General features: G+C 35.4%; 1 protein-coding gene across 1 annotated transcript in view; it reads left to right on the forward strand.

The window, feature by feature from the left end:
• RPS6KA5 (ribosomal protein S6 kinase A5) overlaps positions 1–23,933 on the forward strand; it is a 210,619-nt gene that overhangs the window by 168,793 nt on the left and 17,893 nt on the right. The window contains exons 15-16 of the mRNA XM_021000385.2: positions 13,929–14,085; positions 22,256–22,419. Coding sequence (XP_020856044.1) covers positions 13,929–14,085; positions 22,256–22,419 — 321 coding nt within the window. The remainder of the gene's footprint in view (positions 1–13,928; positions 14,086–22,255; positions 22,420–23,933) is intronic.

Consider the following 23,933-nt stretch of genomic DNA (forward strand, 5'->3'; position numbering starts at 1 on the left):
AGCTCAAAAAAATGAACCTAGAAGAAGAGTATGACTCCAAAATGTATGTAAGCAAAGCCTCAGAGAAAAACATAGCTTGGGCAAAAATTCAGTTAGAATTTCTGGAAGAGATGAAAGAAAAGTTTAAAAAGGAGTTTAAAATGTTATTTTATAAATAGAATGAGAGTGCTTGAAGAAAAATTGGAATAGAAATGAATGCTATGGAAGAAAGAATTGGAAAGGCAATTAACAGCTTGGCACAAGAGATACAAAACCTTGTCCAAGCAACAAACTCCCTGAAAATTAGAATGGAACAAATAGAAGCTATTGACTCCATGAAGCAACAAGAAATATTAAGGTTCAAAACTTGAAAAAATAAAGGAAATATAAGGTATCCCATAGCAAAAACAGTTGACCTAGAAAACAGGTCAAGAAGGAAAAACTTAGAAATCATTGGACTGATTTCTGTGACCAGAGTGAGAGAGATAGACTAGTCATCCTATTTCAAGAAATCTTATAAGAAAACTATCCAGATTGCTCAGAACCAGAAGGCAAAATGGGAATAGAAAGAATATACTGACTACCTTCTAAAAGCCCAAACTGAAAACTCCCAGATACATCATAGCTGGAATCCAGAATTTAAAGGTCAAAGAGAAAAATCAAGCAACCAGAAAGAAAGAATTAAAGTATCAAGAGACCACAGTCAGGGTCACACATGAATCACAGCCACCATTGTAAAGGAGGAAAGAACTTGGAATGCAATATTCCTGAAGGTAAAAGATATGGGCTTACAGCCAAGAATAACTTACTCAGGAAAATTGAGTATAATGCTCCAGGAGGAAAAAAAATGGACTTTTAATAAAATTGAGGACTTCCAAGCAATCCTGATGAAAAGACCAGAGCTGCATAGAAACTTTAGACTTCAAATACTGGTGTGAAGAGAAACATAAAAAAATAAATACGAAGATAAAAGATTAAATGTTTACATTCAAATACGGGAAGATGATACATGTAGCCCCCCTGGGTCCTACCATCAAAAGAGTGATAGAGGGAGTTCAATTAGACAAGGCCTGGGAGTGGTTCTGTTATGTCTTGATGATCTTAAGAAAAGTATGGAAAGATAGGGGAACCGGAATACACTGGGTGTGGAGATAAGAAAAGGGGAAATTATCTCAAATAATCAGTGTGTCCAAGTAGACATCTATATAAAAAAGGGGGAGGGGAATCAGGAGGAATGGCTGGCACTTCAACCTCACACACAGGGTTGGATACAGAAAAATATTTCACATAACAGAAAAATGGGAGGAAAAGGGAAAAATGGGGGCACATGGAATTAGCAAGAGGACTGATTAAGGGAGAGATTAATATTACACAAAATACACTCTAAAGAGATCCAAAAAATATTTACCGGTCTCTTTGAAGTGGCAAAGAATGAGAATCTGAGGAGTTGCCCATAAATTAGGGAATGGATGAACAAGTTATAAATGTGATGGAATTCTATTCTGCTGAACTCTTATCAGTGTAATTAATGACTAACCACAATTCCAGAGGACTAATGATGAAATATGCTACCTGCCTCCTGATAGAGAAGTGGAAGACTCAAAATGAGAAAAGATTGTTGGGTTTTTTTTTAATATGGGCAATGTAGAAATTTGTTTTGATTGCCTAAACATATTTGTAATGGGTTTTGTCATCCTTTATTTCCTAATTGGGGTTAGAGGGCAGGAAGGGTAAAGGGAAAAGATAAATGTTTGCTGGTTAAAACAAATAAAATATTTTTAAAAGAAAAAAAGATGCTTATGTAGCATTTATGATCTCAGACAAAACAACAGCAAAAATAGATGTGATAAAAATAAACAGGGAAACTACATTATGATAAAGCATACTATAAAAATTAATATCAGCATTTAACATATATGTACAAAATAACATAGAATGCAAAGGAAAAGTTAAATTAGTTACAAGGAGAAATGGACAGTAGAACTAGAATAGTTGGGAGCTAATAAAAATATAAATAATAAAAAATAAAAAGAATGAAGAACCTGAATATAATTTTAGAAAAATTAGCTATCATAGAAATCTAGCACTTACTGAATGGGAATATAAAGGAATTTACTTATTTCTCAGCTGTATATGCCACTTTTATAAAAGTTGACCATGTATTAGTGTGTAAAAAAAAAAAAAACCTTACAAATGCAGAAAACAGAAAGATTTAACACATCTTTTACTAATCACAATGCAATAAAAATGATATTCAGTAAAGAGCTATTTTTTAAGATTAAAGAGTAATTGGAAACTAAATAATATAGCACAAAAACTGCTTGGAAAGCTAGTCAGATGTCTGGCAGAAAGTTTAGACTAACCTCTCACATCAAGTATCAAAATAATCTCTAGATGTATACATGATATAGACATAAAGAGTGACATCATCAATGTAGCAAGGAAGAAATTAGCTTTTAAATCTATGGATGAGGAAAGTCCGTGCCCAAACAAGAGATAGCTGTGAGAGGAGAGTTGCATTAAAAAAATGGATAATTTTGATTGTATAAAACTAAAAGGTTTTTTGCAAAACAAAATTCATATAGCTAAAATTAGAAGTAAAATGGATAACTAAGGGAAAGTATTTTCAGCAAGTTTCTCTGGTAAGATTCACATTTCCAATATATATAATGAACTGATTCAAATTAATCAAAATAAAAGCCATTCTCATATGTATATATGTGTGTATACATATATATATACACACATATATATATACACATATAAAATGAGGGAGACAAGGTGAAAGAGGACTATACACACACACACACACACACACTGTCAAAGGATATGAACAGGCCGTTTTAAAAGTAATAAATCTGAGTTATTTCTATATGGAAAAAATGTTTCAAGTTACTAATAATTAGAGAAATTAAAATTAAAGACATTCTAAGATTCCATCTCACACCCATCAGATTGGCAAAGTTGACAGAAGTGGAAAATGACAATTTGTTGGAGGGACTGTGGGAAACTAGACACATTAATGCACTATTTGTGGAGCTATTGATTGGCATCACCAAGCAGTTTGGAACTTTGCCCTAAAAGTCACTAAACTGCATACCCTTTGACCCAGCCACTGCTAGGCCAAACAGCATAATAATAAAAGGAAAAGGACTCATTTTTTTCAAGAATATGTATAGCAGATCTTTTTTAGTGGCAAAGAGCTAGAAACAAAAGGAATGCCCATCATTTGGAGAATAACTGAACAAAAGAAGCTACGTAAATATAATAGAATGCTCTTTTACCTTAAGAGGAAAGAAATGGTTTCAGTGAAACCCAAAAAGACTTTTGTGAATGGATGTAGAATCAAGTGAGCAGAATGAGGAGAGCATTTTTTATATAACAATATTTTTTTAAAAAAGCTTTTTGAAGACTCAAGAACTCTGATAAATGCAATGACTACCTAATATTCTAGAGAACCAATGATGAAACTTGCTACCTATCTCCTGACAAGGAAATGATGAATTTAGATGCAGAATGAAACATTTTTGGGATTTGTCTGGTGTGGTGATTTGTTTTGAATGAATAGGCATATTTCTTACCAGAGTTTTCTTTTTCCCATAATTTGTGGGGGAGGCTGTGGAAAAAAGAGAAAATAGACTTTTGTTAATTGAAATTTTTTAATTTAATTCTTAAAAACCCCAGATTACTTAAATGTAACAGATTTTGGAAAGGAAGACATTAGTACTTAAGGTGTTCCAGAAAGGCTTCATGCAGAGGATGTCTTAAAGGGAAGAGAAGATTTTGAAGTGAATTACAACGGCACAGAGACAGGAGGTATAGTGTCATGTGTAAGGAGCAGAGAGGAGACAAGTTTGGCTTGATCTCAAAGTGTAAGGGGGTCATAATGCTCAGTGATGCTGGAAAAGTAGGAACTAAACAGAGTTCATATTTTATCCTAGGTGTAATAAGAAGCAACTGGAGTTGATTGAGTAGGGAAGTCACATGGTCATATCTGTACTTAAGGAAAATTACTTTGGCAGCAATGAGTAGGATAGACTGAAGTGGTGAAAGACTTGAGGCAGGAAGACTTTCGAGAGGTCTTCGCATTAATCTAGGCAAGAGGTGATGACAGACTAAATGAAGGTTATAGCTGCGTGAATGGAGAGGAGTCAGATGCAAGAGATATTAATATAGACACAACAAGATTTGGCAATTGATCGAATATGTGGACTGAGGAAGAATGAAGAATCCTTTCAATTTCAAGTCTATAAAGCTGAAGACTAAAAAGACTGCGGTACTTTTGACAGATACAGGGAAGTTTGGAAGAGTAGAACATTTGTGGGAAGAGATAATGAGTTCTGTTCTGCATATGTTGTGTTTGAGATGTCTCAGATATCCAGTTTCAAATGTCAGGTCATATTTGGCCTGATCAGTTTAAATTTGGGAGTCTTTTTTCTCCACAAAAAAAAATGGCATTAATCCAATTATCTACCCAATCTAGTGAAATTGATTTTTATTATGCTAAGTTGAGGACTTTCCATTTATTGTTATCAGTTTCATCTTATTGATTTTGTCTCATTCCAGGATCATTTTTAATTTTCAATCTGTCATTTATCCTATTAGCTGTATTTCCCAGCTTTCTACGATTTTCATATTTGATGAGCATATCTTCCCAACTTTTTGTTATCTTCAGATTTATTAGATACATCTTCTGTTACTTCTTCTAAGTTACCGATAAAAATGTTAAACTGGACAAGGCCAAAGGAAAAGCATAATTCTTTTGTTATCCTGTTCACATTTTTACATCTTCTTCACAAAGAAATCATGATAGATTTTGTTGAATGTCTTGTCGAAATCAAGATGTTATGTCTATAAAGCTGTAAATCCATTGATGTTACCAAAAAAGAAAATGAAGTTAATTTGGCATTAATTACTTATTAGTAAATGGATCTTCTTAGTACTCATTATTTACTAGGTCCTCATAAGCCATCTGTTTATCATCTATTCACTAATTTTGCTGAGGACTTGATTCAAGACTACCCATATGTAGTTTTTAGAATTTATCTAATCTTCTTTTGAAAATTGGGACATTTGCTGATCTACTTTTCTGCTTCCTTTCCTCTTCTTCATAATTTCTCATAGATCTTTCACAATCATAAGTTCTTCCACTGTTCTGGGATGAATATGTCTGAGCTTGAAGACTTGAACTTACTTTAAACTGTTAGATACTCATTTACTGTTTTGTACTATTTTATTTTTTATTATGAACTAAATCATCAACAAACATAGACATGTCAATATGTAAAGAACAAATCAGAATTATATATAAAACTATGAATTTGTTATGTAGTTTATCTTCTTGTGTGTATTAAATTTAAAAGGTTCTAACAAGATTGCCCTATTTGTGTGCTCTTCTGACATTTTGTTTTCTTCTGCAAATTTAAAAATGGTTATGTTCTTTTATTTTTTAAATCTCTGTAACTACCTACTAACTCAATTCTCCTTCCCCTCTACCCCCATAATAGTAACAAGTTAGTATAGTCAAACAAAGTAGGTTATCAGATTGGCCATGTCTGAAAATGTGTGCCTCATTCCACATTTCTAATTCATCATTTTTCTTCCAAGAAGTGGGAATAACATGATTTATCTTCAGTCTTCTGAAGCCATGTTTGGTGCACTGCATTGATCAAAGCTCTTAATTCTTTCATTGTTGTTTTCCTTTATATTATTATGATCATTGCATAAATTGTTCTTCGGGTTCTGCTTTCAGTCTACATAAGTTCATATAAGGCCTTTTAGGTTTCTTTGAATTTGTCACGTTCGTCATTTCTTCTAGAACAATAATATTCCATTACAGTCTGTAATTCAGCAGCTCGTCAGCTCCAGCCTCTATTAGGTTCACACTGGATCTGGCCAGACCAAAGGACGACAGTGGAGACATAGACAAGGGGTTATATTACTTTATTCTTGCGACAAGGAGATGTATCGCTTTATTCTTGCAGGGGGCCACAAGACAAGGGGTGGAAGCATTCACACTTTCACTTTATTCTGGCAAAGGCTGGCGAGAGGAGGAGTAGGAACATCCCACTTACAACATCCATCTTTCTCTATATTATCATGGCAGCTGGTGAGATGAGCAGGGAACATCCACCTTTAGTACAGCATCCACAGCAGTACTTTCACTTCACTCTCAGCAGGGCCAGCTGAGACAAGGAACAGGAGCATCTGCACTTACTGACCACCAGTGCTTGTTTGATATATAGAGAAGCACACAAAGAAGGCATCATGCCAACAACAAGCTCATAAGTTTACATTATCTATGGTTACATAGTGATGTATCAGCACGGAGCAAATACGGTGTTGCTGTTTATGGGCCAAACTCCTAAGTTTGCATTATCTACGGTTACATAATGATATGTCAGTACAGAACAAGCACAGTGTTGGTGTTTATGGGCCATGGATCCTGGCTGCCTGTATTAGATTGGAACCATGCCACCTTACACACACAGTCATATCTACATTTTGTTTAATCATTCCTCCGTTGTTGGACACCCACTTAGTTTCCAATTCTTTATGCAGTAATAAAAGTTGCTATAAATATGTTTGTATTTATGGCTCTTTCCCCTTTGTCTTTGACTGCTTTTGGGATATTTGCCAAGTAGTAGTGTTGTTACATCAAAGGGCATATATAGTTTAGTGACTTCTGGGCTATTTCAAATTATTTTCCAGAAATCCAAATAGAGTTGGCCCAATTTGTAACTTCACTAACTATACATTAGTATGTCTGTCTTCTCACAGTCTTCAGTTTTTGTCATTTTTGCCTATCTGATGGTTGTGAGGTAGGACCTCAGAGTTTTAAAAATTTGTATTTCTCTTATTGATAGTGATTTGGGGCATTTTTCTTGTGTTTTTGATGTTCATCTTCTGTTTCTTAGAATTATAAAACTGAATGCTGTTAAAAACTTTGAAAGTTATCTAGTGCAGCCTCATTTTAAATACAAAGAAGTTGAAGACCAGAGAAGTGATCTAGTATCTCACACCTTATTATTGACTAAGTCTTGATTAATACTTATACACAAATCTCTTAACTCCTTATCTAGTTACCTAGTTATCTAGTGTTTTCTCTACTGTATCATGATGTTTATCATAACCTTCCAAATTTGAAAATCATTGTCCTTGATAGAGCAGATAGAAGAAAAATAGGAATTCAGTAGTTATGTCTTTTCTTTTTTCATCTCTTACTACTAGTCCAAGCAATAGGTCTTCTTCTTTCTCAAAACATAACTTAAATAGCAACTTTTTTAAAAGTCTTTTAGTCTTAAGTATAAGGATGGGTCTTTGATGATTTTGTGGCATGAGTTATAGTCATCTCATTTGGGAGGGTAAGGAAGTTTTAAATGGCATGCATATGCTTACCCTTCCCCTTTTTCTAACATGCCTAAGTAGACACATTTGTTATCATCATACTCATTCATTTATCTGCCATCTCTTGCATGTCAGATATAAAATCTTCAGATACTTTTTTTGGTGTTTTCATTGTATTTTATTACCAAACCTCATAATTAAACTGAAACTGCTATCTCTAAAGTTACCAGTGATTGTTCAATTGCCAAATATAATGGTCTTTTCTCAGTCCTGATCCTCCCTGACTTTTCTATAACTTTGGCACTGTCAGTAACTATTGTCCTTCATATTCTTTTTTCGCTGGGTTTTTGTGATGCTGTTATCCTCTCGTTCTCTTTCTGACTCTCTGACTGCTCCCTTTTTTTTTTCCTGGATCTTCAACAGGGTTGTACCTGTTAGCTACTGATATCATCTCTGCAGATGATCCTCAGTTCTTTTTATCACCAACCTCTCTCTTGACCTCTAGTCTTGTATCTCCAACTACCTCTTGAATATCTCATACTGAATGTCTCATAAACATCTTACACTCGCCACATCCAGAACTGAACTTATGTTTCCCCCAAACCCTGTCATTTTCCTGACTTTCCTGTTACTGTCAGGATTACCACCATCCTCCCAGCCACCCAGGCTCACAACCTAGGTGTCATCCTCCACTCCTCATTCGAGCACTCTCTCTCTCTCTCTGTCTCTCTGTCTCTCTCTCTCTCTCACACACACACACACACACCCCTCCAATCTGTTGCCAGTTTCTCTTGATTTTACATTGTAGTATCTATCACATATATCCCTGTCTCTCCACTGAAACTACCACCGGGCTGGTGCAGATCCAACCTCCTCACTTCATGCCTATACCCTTGCAACTATTTTCTTGTTGGTTTCCCTGCCTTTACTCTCTTCCTAATTCAGGCCTACACTCAGCTGCTAAAGTATTCTTCCTAAAGAAAAGGTCTAACTACATTATACACATACCCAATTCAGTAAATTTCCATGGTTGCCTATTACTTCTAGGACCAAATATAAAATCCTTTGTTTGGCTTTTAAAGACTTTGATGACCTGTCCCCTTCCTATTTTTCCATATAACTTACTCCCCTCTACTTATTCGATGATATAGTGACATTGGCCTCCTTGCTGTTTTTTGCTTGACACTCTTATCTTCTGACTATGCATGTTTACTGTCTGTTCCCAGGAGTGGAATATTCTCTTCATCTCTGTCTCCAAGTCTTAGCTTAAATCTCATCTTCTGCAAGAAGCCTTTCTCAATTTTCCTTAATGCTAATAACACCTTCCCACTGAAATTATCTCCGATTTATCCTGTATATATCTTGTTTGGACATAGTTATTTCCATCTTTTCTCTTCCAGTAACTTGTGAGCTCCCTAGAGGCAGAGACAATCTTTTGCCTTTCTATAGGTCCATAATGTTTAGCACAGTGCCTGTCACATATGTGATTATTAATATATGGTGTTGACTTGTGTTTATTTTACTCTAGTGGATGAATGAAGAATACTTTACTATAGAAGATAGAGTATATATAAACAAATAGATGTATTACTAGAGAAGCTTTTCTGAGCAAGAATTTTTGTAATAGTCTGAGGGAAGCATGATTTGAAGACATAGAGCAAAAAAGTTGTCTATGAAGTATACCCTGTTGCCATGGTTCAGAAAACAACAAATAATAAAATTGAAAAGTCTCATTAAGTAATGCTGCCTATCAGACTTTGATATAGGCTCTAGAAAAAAGGCAATAAATGTTAACATGCACTTGGAAACAAAGTAAACTCACATCAAACCACATCAAAATGTTCCTGCTCTGTGCTTTATTTAACCTGGAAAAATAAAAAGGAATTCTTGCCTTCTCTCAGTCCTTTTACCTAAACTTGGAAAAAGAAGGTAGGAAGGAACACATGAAGAAATCTGTTGGGATGGGATGGACAAGCCTAGTGCTACAGAAATTTCTTAGTGTATGCAGAATGAATTCTCCAGTGAGGTGCTCCAGGTCTGATAGCTGGATGTAGCCCTAGAGAGTCACAGGCTATTAAAAAAACAAAAACAAAGACAAAAAACTTTCAGTACTATACCACTAAATGTGTGGTCCAGTGTCTGAACTTAGAGCTCAGTTGGAAAGGGTTTGATTTAGAGTTTTAGCTTTTTTTAAACGACTCCATATAAAGGCTGGGTCCAAAAGGAATTCTAAGGATCTTTTTGGCTTTATTAGTCCATGATTCAGTATAATACACATGACATTTAAAATAGCCATCCTTCTCTGCATATGATAGTGGTTCCTGAAGTAGAACCAGAAGGCAGTGTCTTGCTCTACATGAAGCTGGAACTTTTTGTATGGGCTTTCAGATGTCCATCCTGGGGCATTCTAAATGTACCTGCACTTGAGCTAGCATGGCATGTGAGCTGTTGTTTCCTATAGAGAATGATTGACTGACAAGTATTTTTGAATGCCCACGCTGTGTGAACTATGAAGTGTGGATAAGGAAACAAAGAAGTATTAGACATTGTCTCTGCTCTTAAAGAGGTTAGAATGTAGTTGGTGAGAAAAGATAAATAAATATATGTAAAAAGAGATACAAGACAGTGCTTGTTAAGTGTTTCCCTCATTTACTTGTCCCCTTTTTGAGGGATAAAATTATCATTAAATTGAGTCAGAGGCAGCATATTGCCATAGAATGAGCATTGCTTTTGGAGACAAAGGACCTGAGCTTGAATCTCTGCTCTGCTACTCACTACTTGTACGGTCTTGGGCAGTGTCTTATAAATAATAAAAATATGTAAATTGTTGCATATAATAAATATAGAAATATTATATTATATATAACACAATACATGTATTATACATAATACAATCCTTACAAATAATAAAATAAATTTTTGTTCAATTCAATCAACTAGCTTTCTTTTTTTTCAATTTATTTATTTTTACTTTTCAACATTCACTTCCACAAAATTTTGAGTTCCAAATTTTCTCCCCATCTCATCTGTCTCCCCACCCTAAGATGGCATGCATTCTGAATACCTCTTCTTCTAATCTGCCATCCCTTCTATCTCTCCCCCCTTCTCTCATCCCCTTCCCCTTCTATTTTCCTGTATTACAGGATAGATTTCTATACCCCATTTCCTGTATTTCTTATTTCCCAGTTGCATGTGAAAACAATTTTAATATGTGTTTCTTAAACTTTGGGTTCCAAATTTTCTCCCTCCCTCCCCCCCCCACCCTCATTGAAAAGGCAAGCAACTCGATACAGGTTATACATGTGTAGTCATGCAAAACACTTCCATAGTAATCATGTTGTTAAAAACTAAGTATATTTCCCTTCGTCCTGTTCCGCCCCCCATTTATTCTAGTCTCTGTTTTGACCCTGTCCCTCCTCAGAAGTGTTTGCTTCTGATTACCCCCTCCCGAAATCTGCCCTCCCCTCTATCATCCCCCTGCTCTCTTGTCCCCTTCTCCCCCTATTTTCCTGTAGGGGAAGATAGATTTCCATACCCAATTGAGTTTGTATGTTATTCTCTCCTTAAGCCAAATCCAATGAGAATAAGATTCACTTATTCCCTCTCACCTTCCCCCATTTCCCCTCCATTGTAAAAGCCTTTTCTTGTCTGTTTTATGTGAGATAATTTACCCCATTCTACTTCTCCCTCTCTCCTTCTCCCAGTATAATCCTCTCTCACCCCTTAATTTTATTCTTCAGATATGACCCCTTAATCTTCAACTCACCCTGTGCCCTCTATCTATCTATACATATGCATACATATAATTTTTTCCCTCCAGCTACCCTAATACTGGCAAAGGTCTCATGAGTTACAAATATCATCTTTCCATGTAGGAATGTAAACAGTTCAACTTTAATAAGTCTCTTATGATTTCTCTTTCCTGTTTACCTCTTCATGTTCCACTTGAGTCTTGTGTTTGAAAGTCAAATTTTCTATTCAGCTGTGGCCTTTTCATCAGGAATGCTTGAAAGTCCCCTATTTCACTGATTGACCATTTTTTCACCTGAAGGATTATACTCAGTTTTGCTGGGTAGGTGATTCTTGGTTGTAATCCTATCTCCTGTGCCCTCCGGAATATTATATTCCATGCTCTCCGAAGAAGCTGCTAAATCTTGTGTTATCCTGATTGAGTTTCCACAATACTCGAATTGTTTCTTTCTGACTGCTTCAATATTTTCTCCTTGACCTGGGAACTATGGAATTTGGCTACAGTATTCCCAGGAGTTCTCCTTTGGGGATCTCTTTCAGGAGGTAATCATTGGATTCTTTAAATTTCTATTTTGCCCTCTGGTTCTAAAATATCAGGGCAGTTTTCCTTGATAATTTCTTGAAAGATGATGTCTAGGCTCTTTTTTTTTTTTAATCATGGCTTTCAGATAGTCCAATAATTTTTAAATTCTCTCTCCTGGATCTATTTTCTAGGCCAGTTGTTTTTCTAATGAGATATTTCATGTTGTTTTCTATTTTTTCATTCTTTTGGATTTGTTTTACAGTGTCTTTATTTCTCATAAAGTCACTAGCTTCCAATTGCTCCATTCCAATTGCTCCATTCTACTTTTTAAGGAAGTATTTTTCTTCAGTAAGTTTTTGGACTTCCTTTTCCACTTGGCCAATTTTGCTTTTTAGGGCATTCTTCTCCTCATTGGCTTTTTGGACCTCTTTTGCCATTTGGGTTAGGCTATTTTTTAAGGTGTTATTTTCTTCAGTATTTTTTGGGGTCTCCTTTAGCAAGCTGTTGACTTGTTTTTCATGATTTTCTTGCATCACTCTCATTTCTCTTCCCAGTTTTTCCTCTACTTCTCTTACTTGTTTTTAAACTCCTTTTTGATCTCCTCCATGGCCTGGGACTGATTCATATTTTTCTTGGAGGCTTTGGATGTAGGAGCTTTGACTTTGTTGTTTTCTTCTGATTGTATGTTTTGATCTTCTTTGTTACCAAAGAAAGATTCAGTCATCTTTTTTTTTTTTGCAGTTTTGTTTGTTCACGATCCCAGCCAATTACTTGAGTTTTAAACTCTTTGTTAAGGTAGAGGTCTCCTTCCAGTGTAGAGAATGTACTGTCCCAGGCTTTGGGGGTTTTGTGCTTTTGGGGGGTTTTCTGAAGTATCAGAGATACTTCTAGGGACCTATAAATTTTCAGTTCTTCCAAGGTGGTATGATAAGGGGCTAGGTGTTTACTTCTTTTCTGGCCTGTTCTCTGGTCTATGAGTGACCACAAGCACTTTCTTCTCCCTTGGAACTGTAAAGAGGAGTCCCTCTCCATCAGCACTACAAGCTCCACCATGCCAGCACTTGGTGTTTGTGGGTTAAGAAGTCTGGAAGCTGCCAGAGCTGCCTGTGATTCAGTCCTTTGAGGCCTTCTTCAGGTTCACTGAGGCCTGGTTTGCCTGCATGCTTATGCCAAACTGCACTCCTCTCCCAGCCCAGCACAATATACCTTTTGGGTTAACTATCCAGGCTGTCTTGGGCTGTAAATTTGTTTCACTCAGTCTTTTTGTGGGTTCTGCTGCTTTAGAATTTCTTTAGAGCTATTTTTTACAGGTATTTGGAGGGGGTTGGGGGAGAGCTCAAGCAAGTGTTTTTTACTTTTACTCCGTTATCTTGGCTCCACGCCCTCTCTACTAACTTTCTTAAGTGCCTACAATGTGCCAGGTGCCGTATATGTACTGAGGTCACAAAGACAAAAACAAAACAATCTGTACTTTTACAAAGTGATATTATAATGGGACAGACAACATTAACATATGTTGGTAAACATAAAACACATACAAGACAAAAGATGCAAAATAACCTGGGGGAAAAGCACTAAGTAGCTGGATCAGAAAAAACTCATACCGAAGGTGGTACTGAAGCTGAATCCTGAAAGAGACCAGGCATTCCAGTAGGTAGAGGTGAGGAAGGAGAATATGCCAGGCACAGGAGACAGACAATGCAAAGATATGAAGGTAGGAGATGGTGGGTGATGTGTAAAGAAACAGCAGAGAGGCCAGTTTGACTGAACAAAGTGTATAAAATGGAATCATGTAATAAGGCAGGAAAGGTAGGATGAGACTAGATTATAAAGAGCTTTAAATGACAAACAATATGTATTTCGTCATAGAATTCATAGGGAGTCACTGGATTTTTTGAGTGGAGGAGGGTGACATGGTCAGACCTGTACCATAGGAAAATCACTTTGGCATTGTATTAAATATGACTTCTCTAGGCCTCTGTTTGCTCATCTGGAAATTAAGGGATTGGACTAGATAACTTATGAAGAGCCTTCTAGCTCTAAAGTGTAGTGTCGCTTTGTTAACAAGCTATTTTATTTTTAAAGAAAATTTTTTAATAAATTTTATTTTAATTTTCAATGGAGATACATAAGAATTCAGATATATGATTAAGAACAAAAAGAAAGGAAAGACAAGCAAAAGCAAGAACAAAACAATGAAAAAACTACCAAGTTTTCTCAGTGTGAAGGATACTCAGGGATCTGAGTTGTGTCCTTAGATATTATCAGTAATAACTTCAGAATCATTCTGTGATCTTAATTTAATGCTCCTTTTGTTTTCTCTTAATAGTATACAATGCTGTCAGGACAGGTTCCATTCCAGTCTCACGACAAAAGTTTAACTACCAGTGCAGTAGAAATCATGAAAAAAATTAAAAAAGGTGATTTCTCTTTCGAAGGAGAAGCCTGGAAGAATGTATCCCAGGAAGCCAAAGATCTGATTCAAGGTAAATAGGTTTTGATTTTTTAATATTTTATTAGGCTTCATGATTATAATTAAAGTACCTGTATATACTTTTTTTTGGCCAGGAAATCAAGTATATTCTTTCAGTTCTCACGACTATGTTCACTTAAAGTTTACAGTGTGATCTTTTTGTAAAAATTAATTATTTTAGAAAAGAGGATCAGTGAAAGAGACAGTTAGGAGGAGTCATTAAGCCAGTGTTGGATCATTTTGAAAAAACGAAATTACCTAGGAGAGAACTCTCTGTTTGATGAGAGTTTCTGGGAAAATTGAAAAGAATTCTGACAGAAATTAGACAAAGAAATAAAATTGTAAAATAAATTCAAAATGCTTATGTGAATTGAATATTTAGGATCATACCATAAATAAGAGAACCAGGTCAGGTATCTTTCATAGCTATGGTTAGGGTGTGAATAATTAAGCAAAAAAAGGGATAAAAATAATTACAAAATATAAAATAAATAATTTTGATTACATTAAATTGAAATGCTTTTGTATGAATAAGACTAATGTAACTAGGAGAAGAGGGGAAAGGGTTGACTCCGGGATAAACCTTTGTAATAAATATATCTGATAAAGGTCTGATATCCAGTAAGTCAGCTAGCAGAAACATGTAAGACCAAAAGCCATTTCCTGAGCAATAAGTGGTCAAAGGATATGAACAAATCATTCATAAAAAAAAAGAATTACAATTATTAACAATCCTGTGACAGGTTACTCCAAATCACTAGTAACAGTAGGAATGCAAGTTAAAAACAACTTGGAATTTTCAGCTCAGACCCAGAAAACTGACAGAAGTGATCAAAGATCAGAATAGTCAGTGTTGGAGAAGCTGTAGAAAGACAGACTCTGTTGAGGGAGCTATGAATTCATCTGACCATCTGAGAAGTAATTTGGGAGAATGGCAAAGATAGCAGAGTAGAAGGAAATAGTACAGCCCAGCTCTTTCTCACAACAACTTAGACAAAGATTGAGAAAGAGCATCAGACTGAGTAGTGATTGGGAAATCCAAGGAGAAACCTCAGGGGACCATTTTTCCAGTGAGAGTCAGCCCACAGACAAGTAACTAGGGCAGGAAATACAGACCAAGGGTGAGTATGTAGCTCTGTTGTTGTGACCCTAGAGCAGGAACCTGGATTCAGCCAGTAGGCAAAGGGATGGAGGAATATTAAATACTGTCATTGCCTACCTAGTCTCTGAGGTTTGTAGGCTCCTAACCCTGGTTTGGGTTCAGGCAAAAAAAAAAACAAACTCTAGGCTTGACCTGTGAATGGAGTTTCAGAAGACAATTGCAGGCCTCATTCCCTGTGAGGTAGCTGGAGAGCAACAGACCTGTTGGCCAACCCCTGGTCCACAGTCTCTGTCTTCATTACTGGCCTATGGGTTGAATCCTCTCTTGGGATTTTAAATTGCTGTTAGGATCAGGGATCAGCCACAGAGCTATGGGCCACCCCCGTTCCCAAGTCCTTTTAACTCTACCTGCTTGAAGTTTGTAGCTTGAGCCTCTCCTAAGATCTTTGAAAAAAGCAACATTCAAAAACCCAGCAGGAAGAAGGACAATAGAAGACCGTGCATTATCTAGAGCAGTACACAAAGCTTGGCCATAACACCAATTCCCAATATGGGAAGTAAGGCTGGAAAATTAGTAAAGAAAAACAACAGCAACAACAAAGAGCTATGATGGGACCAAAGATGCCCAAGACACAAACCCAGAAAAAGAGAATTCCTCCAATCCTAAAAAGCCTCGAAGAAAAAAACAGTTTGGCAAGACTGAAAGAAAAGAAGCAAAAAATATTTTTTAAAGACTTAAAAATTATATTATCAAATGAAAGGGAGCTCTAGAAGAAAACTGGAAAAGAAATGAGAGTTCTGCAGAAAAACCTTCAAGAGAAAATTAACAATTTATTTTACAAAAGGTTTAAATATTACTCAAACAAGAGAGTCCTTGAAAATTAGAATAGACTAAGGAGAATGACTCCATAAAACATGAAAAAATACTAAAATAAATTCAAAAGACTGAAAAATATAGAAAAATATTTTTTAAAAAAAAACAGTGGCTCTAGAAAATAAGTTAGAGAGGGAAAAAAATCTAAGAATCTCTGGATTACTTGAAAGTTATAACCAAAAAAACAGAGCCTAGATACCATAGTTCGAGAAATCACAAATTATTCTAACATCTACCAGAATCAGACAGCAAAGCGAATATTGAAATAATCCATCACTTCCGGAAAGAAACCCCAAAATGAAAATTCCAAGGAACATCACAGCCAAAATCTAGGTCCTTTAGGTAAAAGAAAAAATACTGCAAGAGCATAATAAAGAATTCAAGTGCTGAAGAGTCATAGTCAGGATCACACATGATTTAGCTACCACTATAAAAAAGTGAAAAGGTTAGAATATCATATTCCAAAAGACAAAAGATATAGGCTGATAACCACAAATAACTTACTCAGCTGAACTGAATATAATCCTCCTGTACATGAAATAAACAGCTTCCAAACATTCCTGATAAAAGAGACCAGAGCTGAGTAGATACTTTGAAATGTAAACACAGGAGTCGAGAGGAACATAAAAAGGCAAATGATGATTAAGCAAACAAGAAAGACAGACTACACAAGAATGAAGTATTTAGATTCTAAGAGGGGGATATGATACAAATATCCCTTCAGGACCCTAAATATCATCAGGGGACATAGAGGGAATTAAATAAGACAGAGGTCCTGGGAGTGGTTTCGTTACACTTTGTTAATTTTTAAGGGAAGGGAAAGTAAAAGGAATATAGTAGGAAAGAAAAAGAGGGGAATAGGGGAAGAATTATCTCATATAATTTGGGTGTGCTGGTAGAAGACTATACACAGAGGAAGGGATGGAGAGGGAACTGGTATCATTTAAGTGTCATTTTCATCTGAACTGTTCAAAGAATGATGGAACACACGTGAACTTACACACATACAAAAAGAATGATATAGAAATATATTCAACTCAGTAGGAAAGCAGAAGGGAAATGGGAGAGGAAAGAGAGGAATAGGAAGAGCATAAGTGGGAGGAGTCAGTCATTTTCAGTCCTTTGTGGCCCCATTTGGGATTTTCTTGGCAAACGTACTGGAGTGGTTTTATCATTTCCTTCTCCAGCTTGTTTTATAGATGAGTCAGTTAAATGACTTGCCCAGGGTCACACAGGTAGTAAATGTCTGAGACTGGACTTAAACTCAGGTCTTCCTGGCTCCAAGCCCACCATGCCACCTAGCTGCCCAAGGGAGGGAGTAGTCATAAGCAAAATAAATTCTAGCCAAGGGGGGTAGGATTGGAGGGTTTAAAATAGAAGGAAATAGGGATAAGGACTTTTGATTTAAGTCTGAAAGAGAAGATAAGAAAAATGAGATGGGAGGGCAGATTATAGCAAACATAGAGCACTGGTGCTGAGACATTTCTTATTCGCTACCCTCTTTGTGAAGAGAAAGCTATAGGGTAAACAGGAAAAAATTATCATAAAGTATCATAAAAGAATCAAAGTATCATGGAAATCATAATAATATTTTCCTCACAGAATTATTGTGAAGATCAAATAGCACTATATAAATATTAGGTATTACTATTTCCTAATAGAATGACAGAACGGATTAAAAAGCAGAATCCAACAATATGTTGTTTATAAGAAATATACTTTAAAAAGATTCACACAGTTAAAATAAAGTATGGGAGTAGAATCTATTATGCTTCAGGTGAACTCAAAAAAGATCATGTAGTAATCACATTCTCAGACAAGATCACACCTAAAAATAGACTCAAATAAAAGACATAAATAGGGAAACTACATTTTGCTAAAAGGTACTATGAACAGTGAACTCATCTCAGTACTTAACGTATATGCATCAAAAGCCATGATATCCAAATTCTTAAAGAAATAGCTAAATGAGTTATAAGGACAAATAGACAGTAAAACTATAATTATTGGGGATCTCCATATAGTCCTTTAAGAAGCAGATAAATCTAACAAAAATAAACAAGAAAGTACCAGATCTCAAACTTTTTTATAAAGTAGTAATCGTCAGAGCAGTCTGATACTGGCTAAGAAATAGAGTGGTGCATAAGTGGAATAGATTAGGTACAAAATATATTGTAGTAAATGACCATAGTAATTTAGTGTTTGATAAACCTAAGGATCTAAGCTTTTGGGATAAAAACTCGCTTATTTGACCAAAACTTCTACAAAACAATTAGTTTTCTAACATTACATAAACTGTTTGTAAAAATAGGAAAAGAAAGATCCTACCAGATTCCTTTTATAATACATATATAGTCTTAATAACTAAATGGGAAAGCCAAAACAGAGAAGGGAAACTATACTCCAGATTCTTACTGAATATTGACAGATTTTTTAAAAATATTAGCAAAGATGCCACAGAAACATTAAAAAAAAATTGTACACTATAACCAGGTTAGATTTATCCTAGAAATGAGGATTGATTGAATATCAGAGTAACTGTCAACATAATAGGCCATAGTATTATCAAAAAAAATTTTGTATTATTTTATCAATAGATGAAGAAAGTTTTTGCCATAATGCAATACCCATTTCTACTTTAAAAAAAACCCTAGGAATAATCTAAGTAAATAGACCTTTCTTTAATGGAGTAACTAGCATCTATCTAAAACAGAGAGCCAGCATTGTTTGTAATAAATAATAATAATAACTAGACTTTTCAAAAATCAAGGATGTCTGTTATCACTGCTACTAATTGTTAAAGTGCTAGAAATATTAACTGTAACAATAAGACAAAAAGAAGTTGTAGGATTAAGCATAGGCAAAGAGAAAACAAAATTGTCACTTTTGCAGATAAGATGATTTACTTAGAACCCTAGGGAGTAAAAAAAAAAAATCGAAACTATAACTTAAGCGAAGTTGCAGGATATAAAATTAATCCACATAAATCACCAGGATTTTTGTATATTACTAACAAAACCCAGCAGGAAGAGCTAGGAAGAAAAATCCCTTTCAAAGTAACACAAAAAAATAACTAGGGAGGCTACCTACCAAGATACACAGGAACTATATGAATACAAGTACAATTTGTTTAAAAAATTTATTTCATTTTATTTTATTTTTCAATTAACGAGCACTTATTTTCGTGCCTTTTTCACTTCTGCTCTCCCTTGGGAAAAAATAAAAACAAAACCCTTATAACTAATATCCATAATCAAGCAAAACAAATTGCCACAATAGCCATGTCAAAAAATGTATGTTTCATTCTGCATCTTGAATTCATCATCTCTGTCAGAAAATGGACAGAATGCTTCATCAGTTGCCCTTTGTAATCCTTGTGGTTCATTGCCACGTATCAGAGTTCTTAAGTTTTTCAGAGTTGTTTAAAAAAATACTTCTCATGTAAATAAGCACCTAAATAATATGAGAAATATTAATTAATGAGTGAGCTGAATCAATATCATAAAAATGATAATACTACCTAAATAAATTTACTTATTCAGTGCCAGACCAATCAAGCTACCAAAAGATTTCTTTACAGAACAATAAAAAATAATGAAATGCATCTGGAGGAACAAAAGGTAATGAATCTCAAGTGAAAATTATTTTTTAAATTGGGTCAGAAGGGGACCTTTGAGTACCATATCCCAAACTGTACAAAGCTGTAATCAAAACTGTTTGGCATTGGTTAAGAAATAGGTGAATCAGTGCAACAGACTAACTTAAACATGGAAGCGAATGAGCAGAGTAGCCTAGTGTGTGATAAACTCAAAGACCCCTAGATGGTGGGGTAAATACTCACTGCTTGACAAAAATTGCTGGAAAAACTAGAAAGCGTTCTGGTAGAAATTAGGTTTAGATCAGTACCTCAAATCATACACCAAAATAAGCTCCAAATGGATATACAACTTAGATATTAAAGAATGACATCATAAACAAATTAGGAAAGCAAGAAGGAAATCGTTTCTATGGATATGACCATTCAAGGGATAGAGAGAAGACAAAATGGACAGTTTTAATTACCTAAAATATTTTTTTTGCTTAAACAAAACCATTACAGCTAAGATTAGAAGAGAAACAACTGGCAAAAAAATTTTCAGCAGATTTCTCTGATAAAAGTCTCATTTTCAAGATATATAAGGAACTCAAATTTATAAAAATAAGTGGTTTTCTTTCCCCTATTAATAAGTGATCAAAAATATTTGAACAGGAAGTATTAAAGCAATAAATACAAGCTATCAATAAACACATAAAATGTCCTAAATCATTAATAAAGAAAAGCAGATTAAAGTAACTCTGAGGTTTCATCTCAGATTGGCAAAGATACCCCAAAAAAGTATAGTGACAAATGTTGGTAAGGAAATGTTGTGAAAAACAAACATCGGAGGAAAAAGACCTATTTTTGGAGCTATGGATTGGCACAGCCACTCTGGAAAGCAATTTGGAGCTATGCCTCCCAAATACTACTAAACTATACATACTTTTTAACCCAGCTATATTAGTACTACGAGGTCAAATGCCAAAAAATATCAAAAAAAAAAAAAAGATGACGACACATTTGATTTTTATGGGGTTTTTGTTGTTGTTGTTGTTTGGAGGCAGTCGGGGTTAAGTGGCTTGCTTGGCCAGGGTCACACAGCTCATTAAGTGTCTGAGATCAAATCTGAACTCAGATCTTCCTAACTCCAGGGTTGGTGCTCTCTATCCACTGTACCACCTACCTGCACCATGGACCCATTTCTGCAAAAGTATTTTTTCTTTCTAAATGTTTAAGCAAAAAATTGCAAATAGAGAATGCTTGCTCAGGGAATGGCAACCAATTATAACATGTGGGTGTAATAGAATACTATTGTGCTTTAAGAGATCCTAAAAGGGATGAGTTCAAAGAAATCTGGAAAGACGTATGTAAAACAATTCAAAGTAAGGTGATAACCAGGAGAATTTCTATAATAACATTGTAAATGTAAATTTGAAAGATTTAAAAGCTCTGATCAGTACAGTGACCAACCAGGATTCCAGAGGACCAATGAGGAAGCATGTTACCCTCCTCCTGATTGAGAACTGATGGACTCATGCTGCAGAATGAGACATACGTTTTTAGACATGCCCAATGTGGTAATCTGAATATGTATTTTTTTCCATTGTGAGAGGGCAATTTTCCATTGTGAGAGGACAAAAAAATAAGGACTTGTTAATTTAAGATAAAGTAATCTTTAAAAAGAAGTTCAGAATTATCTTATGAAAGTGATTAAGATGTCTATACCCTTTAAGAAATGATTATTATGGGGGCAGCTAGGTGATGCAGTGCATAGAGTTCCAGCCTGGGAGTCAGGAGGACCTGAGTCAGACACTTGACACTTAACTAACTGTGTGACCCTGGGCACGTCACTTAACCCCAATTGCCTAAGCCAAAAAAAAAATGATTATTATGATAAAGAGAGACAATAGTAGATGCAAAATACAGTAAGGAGAACTAGAAAAACAATATCTACAAAGACTACAACAATGTAAATAGAAAGAAAAACAACAATGAAACAATTAAAACTGAATGCTATGAAATTATAATTAGCAAGCTTGGCCCTGGAGAAGAGTTGCAAAACTGTATCCCTCCCATCTTTACAGAGGTAGGGGAATAACATGTGGAATAATGTGCATGTCAGACATAGGTTGATGGTTAGTTGATTTTGCTAAACTGCTTTTTTTTGACTATGTTCAGCAATTAAGGTGATATAAAACCAAAAGATATTGTTTAAAATTCTTTTAGTGATTTTATGATAGTTGAAAATTCATTTAGTCTTTCTGCATTTTCCTAGGTAACAGTTAACTTAATATCACCATTTAGTGTTCAGAGAAGGGTTAATTTCAAATTAAAATTTGATGTTTCGGGTTTGAAGACTTGTAGACTCCCTCGTGTTACATATTCAGATTTATGTCGTCTTAATATTTACAAATTTCAAATGTCTTAGAAATCTTCCTTAACACTAAATATTTGGGTTTTTTTGTTTTGTCTCATTAGCTCTACTAGACTGTGAGTTCCTTGAGAACAGACCTTCTTTCTGGCTTCTTTACCTTTGTATCTCCTATAGCATTGAGCACAGTGCCTTGCACAAAGTCACCGCTCTCTGTGTTGAACTGTATAAAATAAAAATACCTTATATATTTCTACCAGGACTTCTTACAGTGGATCCCAATAAGAGACTTAAAATGTCTGGCTTGAGGTACAATGAATGGCTTCAAGATGGCAGTCAGCTGTCCTCCAATCCTTTGATGACTCCAGATATACTAGGATCTTCAGGAGCTGCTGTACATACCTGTGTAAAAGCAACGTTTCATGTAAGGGCAAATATGCTTTGAAAGCAAACTGAAGTTTAGAATAAGATTATAAATTGATTTTGCTTTTAATGTTATGAATGGAATCTCTCGTAAGTGCAGTTTTTGTTGTTGTTTTGTTATTAGGCAGTTGGGGTTAAGTGACTTGCCCAAGGTCACACAGCTAGTAAGTGTCAAGTGTTTGGTCTGAGGCTGGATTTGAACTCAAGTATTCCTGACTTCAGGGCCGGTGCTATATCCACTATATGCTACCTAGCTCCCGCCCTATTTTTTGTGTAGTAGCTTCAATGTATGCTAATATATGTAGAAAATAATATATATTTAATGGATCAGATTCACTTCTGGTTCGACATAACTCTTTATTTGAATATCAAAAGGAATTACAAAAGGGTATTTTACTTAACAGTTCCATAATTTTAAGTAGCAAATTTAAACTGTTTGTAATATGACTTGCCACAATGGAAAAAATTCCGGGCTGTTTACTTTAAAAAACATAAACGTTTGTGTTGAAACTGTATAATCTATACTAAAATAAAGCCGTTCCTTCAGTAAGTAGTTATTATGTATGTAACATTCTACAAAATGCCAACATGAATACGAAGGAAGCAGAAAATCCAGTACCCGTGCTCAACTAGTTTGCTGTCTAGTTGGAGAGTTAAGATATGCCGTGTGAATGTGTGTCTGTGTATCTGTCTTGTGTCTATGTTTCTCTGTGTGTACTATAGGTGTTGCAGTGGATAGTGTTGGACCTGGAGTCAAGAAGACCTGAGTTCAAATGTAGCCACATAGGTCACACACTAGCTCTGTGACCCTGGGCAAGATACTTAACCTTTTGTTTGCCTCAGTTTCCCTCATCTGTAAAATGGAGATAAGAATATCACCCACATCACAGGGTTGTTGTGATCATCAGATGAGATAATATTTAAAAAGCACTTACCACAGTGCCTGGCACATAGTAAGCACTATGTAAATGTTAGCTGTCATTATTATTATTGTTGTTATTAGTGAAGAAACTCAATAAAATTTCAGCCTAATATGAAGTACATATTATTATGGTAACTGATCGTGTACAAAAGTGCTGAGCTATAATTCAGGAAAAGTCAGCGTTGTGTGGAAATAGTCAGGAACAAGTAAAACAGCCTAAAGAGATTTTTTAGAAAGGAGGAGGACAGTGTTTCCTTTGAGACTGAAGAGGAGAATGAGAGAATAAAGGTCAGGATAAGGCATGTGTATTGAAGAAAAGAGAAATTCTAGTAGGAGAGCTTTATGTAGGTGGCCTAGATTGTGCCAGCTTCATAGACATAATAGCTGCAGAGTAGGGATGAGAGTGGGGGGACAGCTAGGTGTCACAGTGGATAGCGCACTGCGCCTCGGACACTTCCAAGCTATGTGACCCTGGGCAAGTCACTTAACCCTGTTTGCCTCAGTTTCCTTATCTGTAAAATGAGCTGGAGGAGAAAATGGCAAGCTACTCCTGTCTGTCTGCCAAGAAAACCTCAAATGAGGTCACAAAGAGT

Source organism: Phascolarctos cinereus, unplaced genomic scaffold, assembly GCF_003287225.1.
Source record: "Phascolarctos cinereus isolate Bilbo 61053 unplaced genomic scaffold, phaCin_HiC Scaffold_3;HRSCAF=262, whole genome shotgun sequence".
In the NCBI taxonomy this organism is placed as follows: Eukaryota; Metazoa; Chordata; class Mammalia; order Diprotodontia; family Phascolarctidae; genus Phascolarctos; species Phascolarctos cinereus.